Source organism: Polistes canadensis, unplaced genomic scaffold (assembly GCF_001313835.1).
Source record: "Polistes canadensis isolate GaletaPanama2010 unplaced genomic scaffold, ASM131383v1 scaffold_191, whole genome shotgun sequence".
NCBI classification, from domain to species: Eukaryota; Metazoa; Arthropoda; class Insecta; order Hymenoptera; family Vespidae; genus Polistes; species Polistes canadensis.
Window position 1 is genome coordinate 217791 of NW_014569738.1, and position 7498 is coordinate 225288.

The 7498-nt window shown below is 32.8% G+C and overlaps 1 protein-coding gene across 3 annotated transcripts in view; it reads right to left on the bottom strand.

Annotated features, from left to right (window-relative positions):
* LOC106789570 overlaps positions 1–7498 on the bottom strand; it is a 189580-nt gene that overhangs the window by 92796 nt on the left and 89286 nt on the right. For all 3 annotated transcript variants that reach the window (XM_014753908.1, XM_014753907.1, XM_014753905.1), the window contains 5 exons: positions 5494–7185; positions 5023–5197; positions 4546–4785; positions 4169–4408; positions 3623–3813 (listed from right to left, as the gene is read on the bottom strand). In XM_014753908.1, the coding sequence (XP_014609394.1) occupies positions 3623–3813; positions 4169–4408; positions 4546–4785; positions 5023–5197; positions 5494–7185 (2538 nt within the window). The remainder of the gene's footprint in view (positions 1–3622; positions 3814–4168; positions 4409–4545; positions 4786–5022; positions 5198–5493; positions 7186–7498) is intronic.

Below are 7498 nucleotides of genomic sequence, written 5' to 3' on the forward strand. Positions count from 1 at the left end.
TGAGTAGTAATCGTTGAAAGAACATGAGCTTTTATTACTATTGGATCAACCCTTTGAGTGTGCTGAATATTTTTAACTGAAGTGTTTTCATACGAATGAAATAGTTTATTATTAATGTGTGTTAATCAATTATATTTAATAATTACAATTTTTCATTGATAAACACGCGTATCAACTTTTACTAAACGCATATATGCGTCCATAGCAATCAAAGGGTTTAGAAGGTTTCTCTGCGTGCTTTTATTTCAACTACATGATACATTTTTTTATTATAACAATCGTTAGTTATATAAACTCTCTGTTATATAACATTCTCGTGTGTGTCACGTAATGCATTACAAAAAAAAAAAGATTACAAACATATGAGTATCATGTAAAATCGTACACACGGTTACTTTTATTGAATATTTTTGCTTGAAGCTCACCATAGATATATATGTTCCATATGTAATACCGAAGAACTAAAGTATTGATACCGTATAAAATATTTCCTATAAAAAGTCAACTATATATAAATAAAAGTAAATAAATGAAAATGGATATGTGAAAGAGAATATGTGAGAGTACATTTTACAGTTTATTAAAGTTACCTTTCGTAGATAAATAATGATCAAATATGTTTGTTCCGTATTGTAATAAAAAAAAAAAAAAAGATAAAACTAGAAAGGGGTAAAAATTTTCTACGAGTTTATGCATAAAAGTTTATAGAGGATTAATTTCAATTACGGTATCAAACTCGTTAAACAAAAGTTCTCTTCGAAAACTACCATGACGCAGCAGAGAGAATATTGTTCATTTAAATGGATGAGGGTCTCGAATGGCAACAAGAGGAAAAAGAACGAAAGGATACAGGTACACATAGGATGATATCGTCTACTACTAGATTCAGGTTTATATAAACGACCATTTGCCGTTCTAAGCGTGACCCACTTGGAAGGATTATGCTGGCTTGACCTCGAAACAAACGCTTGACCTTGACCTTTTCTTTATATCGTAAAACTGATATCCTCTCCTAACTGCATATAAACATAAAAAAAAAAAGAGCTCGCGAATCAATCGGATCGTTATTGACAATTTTTGTTTGTTCAAAACAAAGTTAATATAAAGCACGCGTGATTGAAAATGTTAGAAGATAAAGTATCAAAGATCGTTATCGATTTTTTATCTTTCGAAGATAATTTTTATTTTCTTCAAAGTTTAAATATATTTTCTGTTGTTTTTTCAAAAAACTGCAGTTGAAAGTTCAAGCAATGCTGATAGGTGTTTGTATGTGTGTTTTTTCTTTCCTGTGCAGAATAATAAGGGGTAAAAAAAAAAAATAAAAGGGCTGGTTAGTTGGTAAACTCTCTCGAAGTAGAGAAGCAAAACGTTTATTCGAGGGTTGAGGGATGCCAACCGACTAATACGTTGCTAGTACAGCTCACTGCTCCATTAGCTTTGATCAGTCACTGATACACGTTTACTTTAATTTACATGTGTTAGTAATACTTGTTGATGTGTATGTTTAATAGTAGTATGTGTTGGTTAGTAAACGCATCCGTGTATAACGCGAAAAACACACATTTGCTTAAAAAGAGAGAGAGAAAGAGAGAGAGAGAGAGAGAGATGTTCATTCGTGCATAAACCACCACTTTGTGTGCTGACACTTCATTGATAATTCGTATCCATAGTTAGAAATACACCGAAAAAAGTATAATAATCTGTATTAAAACGGAAAAAAATATGAAAAAATACAGAAGAAAAATTTTACAATATAACAAACGAATGGGAAAATAAATTTTGTTATTTAGTTTATTACTATATATATATATATATATATTTTTTATTTGTTTCTATTATTTTTACGAGACGAAACAAATCGTCTCGTACGAGTAAATATTTATATCCGGTAGGAAATATTGATTTTCTTTCTCTCTCTCTCTATTTTATTCTCATTGTCTTTATTTAATTGATAAGAAACTCACGAATCGGTTCGATATTGATAAAGCACTTGTTTTACTTATCACACGCTAATAATTCCCCTTCTTTTTTCAATTTTTTCTTCCTGTTTTGTTTTTTTTTCTTTTTTTAAAAAGATATAATCTTATATATTATTATCATTAAAGAGATAAGGGGGCCCCACGTTTACACGAATACTTTTCATTCATTCGCTTATCATTTATATCGAAAACATATGAAACTTGTTAGTAAATCGGTTTTTGATTTTATACGAGGAGTTTTTTTTTTTTTTATTGGAACATCTTTAAAATACGAATTTAGTTTAAAATGTAATGCATAAAAAAATAAAGAAAAAAGAAAGAAGGAACAAAAAGTGTATCCCTTTAAACGTATACCACGGATCGATAAACGTTTTAGGTAAGCGGAACACAAGCGCAACATTAATGCATCCGAGCGAAGGATGCTTTTGGTATCAAAGCATCGGACAACTGACCTTGAATGCTATTATGCCTCTCTGATCGTGGTGTTCGTTAAATATCCATGAATTATATGGACCCGTTCGTTCTTCGATCTTCTATCTAACGTTGTTATAAAAATAACCACTTAACGTGCATGTTGCATAAACGTGTGTTTATAAATGTAATCTATTTACGTGTAATTAAAAACAACATTTTCTATTAAAACATTTATTAAATATCGACTTAAAAAAAGGGAACAAGAAAAAATCGATCGTGTTGCGTTAAATGTTAATTCGATTACTTGTTAATACGTCAACGAAACACGTCAACTATGCGATATCACTATCCTACATATTTTTATTATGCATTTCGAATCAACTAATCTAAAATTTTATACTGAAATATCACCGTGTCTTACTCATGTGAAAGGAAAATCAAGCTTCCATTCAAGTCACGATCAAATGTCTCGATATTTTTCTTTAGCATACTCTTTCTTGATAAGAAAAAAATATATATATATGGAAAGGTATGTGTTATTTTAAAAAAAGAAAAAAAAAAATAGGAACAATCCAAAATTAAATTGCACATAGAAAATAATACTTAGATATTTCTTCCTTCTTACTTTTCTATTGGATATATTATTCTTCGTTTAAACAAACAAAATAATAACTGCATCCCTCTCGACAGGAAGGGAGGAAGAGGAACAGAAAGATGCAACCCGTGAAAAAGAAAATTTAAGCTCCAAACCCTTGTATGTTTTTTTTTATACCCTTTCGGCAATTCAACTTTACGAATGGTACACGTACGTATTGAAATATTTGTTAAATGTATGTGTTGAAGAAAAATACAAATAGCCGTGTACAAGATGCTCGATGAAGTACACGGTTTGCGTGGGCAGATACTAATGATTCGCCATAAGTGTGAGATAGAATCATCATCATCATCATCATCATCATAATAATAAAAATAATAATCGTAAAAACAAAAATAAATTTAACGTGATAATCTTGATAATAATCTCCGAATACAATGCGAACCCTTATACAAATGTTTAAAGTGATTGATGTTACTTTATATATTGCAAGAAAAAGAAATTTAGATACTCTTCTTATTTATTTTTTTATATTTTTTAATTAGGTTTGTCCCTTCTTCTTCTTCTTCTTCGAAAAGAGTTTAGTTTTATAATTTTATTATTATATTAAATATAATATTGTCTACACACTTACCGAAACCTTTCCTACATTATTTCCAACGTCGTTGTTTTCCAACAACGGCGCGCTGCTGCTTTTTCCGCCCATTTCTATCGTCAATGGTTCTGGTTTCAACTGCAGACTGGCTGCCGATGGGGAAGAAGGTGCTCGTGGTGGGGTCTCCAATAATTCTCCAGAACTCAATGAACTGGCTGTCGTAGACAGACCTACGATGTCATTCGTATGAACTTATTTCAATAACTCACTTTTCACTAAACTACGTTACCCCATTCCTCCCTCCTTCCATCGTCTTTCAAATTCGATATTAAGTTTCATTTCTTATAGAAAATAGATCAACAAAAAAACTGTTGTGTGTATATACTTCTTTAGCGTATCAAAACGAATATAACCTCAAAAATAACTTCAATTTTCCCGCGCATCGTAAATATTCGGCAACTTCGTGGTATTGATTTTTCGGTCGCATCTAACTTCACTTTCGAAAACGCGCGCCAAAAGAAGTATAACTTCAAAAAGAAGAAGAAGAAGAAGGAGTAGTATAGTTAGGATTTCAAATGAACTCACATAATGGTAAATTCGTAGGTCTGGGTGGTTTAACACGAGGCAAAGAATCGTCCAATCCGCTGCTACTGTCAATAACTTCTTGTATATAAAGATCCTCTTGATCTTTGGTTTGCGTGTGAACACTTTCACGTTTTACCCAAACGTCTTGATTGTTCTTATCGTTACGCGAGCCCAATTTAGATGGTCTACGGCGAATTCTTTCCCAAGTTTCTTTACGGTGACACTTGTTCGAGGTCGACGCTTTAAAGAAGAAATTCGTTTTAAGTTTTTTAAAAAAATACAAAGTATTCTCTTTAATCTCTAGAAATTTTTTTGCTTTTTTTCTTCTTGAAAAAGAACAAGTAAGTAAAAAATATAAGTGAGAAACTTCAGCTTACGTTTGTTTAATCGTCGATCCGTACTTCTGGGTGGGCTCGCAGTACCGATTCCACTTTCTAGAGGAGAAGCTCTATCAACAGCATCCGGTGACAAACTACCCGATGAAATCTCATCCATACTTTGCAAAAGATCTTGACAGGAGGATGATGATCTGTTGTCGTCGTCTACGGTGTCTTGAGGTGAGGGTGGGTCTAGTGTACTCTCGTCTTGCAGCGACTGCGAATCCAATTGCGATTCCGCTATAAACGCCAAAGCGAAGCAAAGCTGATAAGCGACGAATCAACTTAGCTTGCTACTACTACTACTACTACTGTTATTATTACCATTACAACTACTACTACAACTACTACTTCTATTATTATTATTATTATTATTATTACTACTACTACTACTACTATTACTACTGCGTTCAATTTCTTATCTACGTATTTTCTATCAAAGATAGGAAAATAAATAAAATAATGAAAACATCTTACCTCGCGGTGATTCGCATTCGCTGACCCAAGTAAAACTAGAACTTCTTGAAATAGGTGGCGATGTTTGAGTTGCTATATCCGAATAAGTAAATGATTCCATTGGTGGACTGTTCGAACAACAGGAACCTGAACCATTTCTGATTCTCGATAAAAGAGAGTGCAGAGAGATTGGCAACTGAAATTCATCGATCAATATTTTTAATAGGAAAAACAAATTGATATATATATAATTGGACTGTTTATTTTGAAAGTGGTGTAAATCCATTTTCTGTTGTTTTAAGAAAATTAAAGGTTTGCATATTGGTTAATTATATCTAGTTCAATAATGTTTCTATTAATTTATTGATATGTAATTTGATTATTATATACATTATATATATTTATAGGCTGCAAATGAACTTATACCACTTTCTAAATAAACGATCCAATTATATAGATTTTCGTGTGTGGTTTTTAAATGATTGTTCTCACCGATCCCGATCTTGCGTTTTGTTCATCGATGATTCTCTTAACTTCGCCATTTTCAATTCTTCTATTTTCGTTAATCGTCGAATCGTTTCTATTTTCGGGCAGATCGCATTCGACTGCCACATCGTTACCCCTTGACCTAGATATAGAAAATTTCTTCAAATCAACCGGACTTGTTTCTCTAACGTCTCTATCAGATTCGGACAATCTCTTAGCCGAAATGTCCGAACGTAAGGTGAAAGGTGAAACGGCACGTTTTTTCGTCGACGTACAATCCTTCGTTCGATTTCCTAAAAATAAATCCTGATCGGGTAAAGATGATACTCTTACGAGTACAACGTCGTTCGTATTTTCGTGATAAACAGGTGTCTGTATTCTTTTAAGAAACTTCCCAAATGGAGGTTTCTTTTCTTCGGTTGGAGTAACCGGTGCCGATTTCGGTACATCGTTGTCCAATGATTTTGATCTTGCAGCAATTACGTGATCATCATTTTTTTTATTGAATACGTCATCGTAATCAGGATCCATACCGATGTCTTGATCGTCTTGGGTATGTTGAAATTTTTGAAACCTCGGCTGGCAATCTCTACGACGCCTATAATTCGTTGGAGTTAAGGGAAGACTATGTTTCCTATGGGAATCCGTTCGTTGACGAGGTGGAAGTTTGTTTTTGGATTCTTCCACGTTGATTATTCTTGAGGAAGATGATGATGACGATGAAGAAGAAGATGAAGAAGAAGAAGAAGATGATGAAGATGATGATGACGATGACGATGAAGAAGAAGAAGAAGATGATGATGATGATGATGATGATGACGATGATGATGAGGAAGAGGAGGACGGAGGTAAGACGACCGGTACATCGTCGTCAGGCACGTTTCTTAACCCTACAATTTTCTTTGGTTCATTTTTAACGTCCTCTTCCACCCCGGGACGATTGATTCTCGTTGGTAGACTAGATATGTTTCGATTACTCCACGAACAATGATTATTCACGTTCCTCGTTAAGGACTGGTTAGATTGATGATTGTCATTGATCAATCTATTATATCGATGATGATCGATAACTATACCCAAATTATCCGGTAGACTTCCACTTTTACGTCGTGAAATATCTTTATCATTAGATAAATCTTCCTCGTCGTAATAAGTATTATTTTTTTCTCTGTTAAACCAAAATTTGTTGTTCACTTTATTACCGTTATTATTATTGTTAATCAATATTTCATTATTGTTGTTTAAATTTTCATCGGAATATTCGCTATCCGATATACCAAACTCGTTCAACAATTCTTTGTACTTGATTATCCTCGGTTCATCTTCCTTTTTTTTATTACACGATGATTGTTGTCCTCCCCTACTTATTATTTCCGAATAATTTATCGAATGTTCTTTGGTTAACTCGTTAATCTCGTTAGCTATTATGCTATTAAATTCGGCAAGTATATTGTTAGACCACTCGCCAATATCTTCCCCAATAATTGTTTTTTTATTCCCTCGTGACAATGAATTCTGTCGTTTTGGGAGACGAGTACTAATAGTTGGCAAACATAACGTAGTGTTCACCGTATTATTATCCAAACTAGATGATGATGTCTTTACTGATTCTTCTTCTTGTTGCTTTGGATATTTTGGTTCCTCGATGACACGTAATGGAGTTGATGGGGCAGACTCGATGATCTCTCCGATCTCTTCCTGCAATTTTATTTATTTTTTTATTCATTTGTTATTATATCACTCAACCCCATCTTATAACTACTACAAATCACGAATGAATGAATGAATGAATGAATGAATGAATGAATATAACATTGATGAATTACGAGAATGTATTTATTATATATGAACAAAAATAAATCATTAAATAGAACATGAACAACAATTAATAATCAATATTCTTGTCCCAACAGTATATTAATATATATGAGTTTCAAAGGGAAAATTGAAGACAGTTAATAAATTTTGATGAACAAATTTATTTGATCTTGTTGAACGTTTCGTCCCTTAC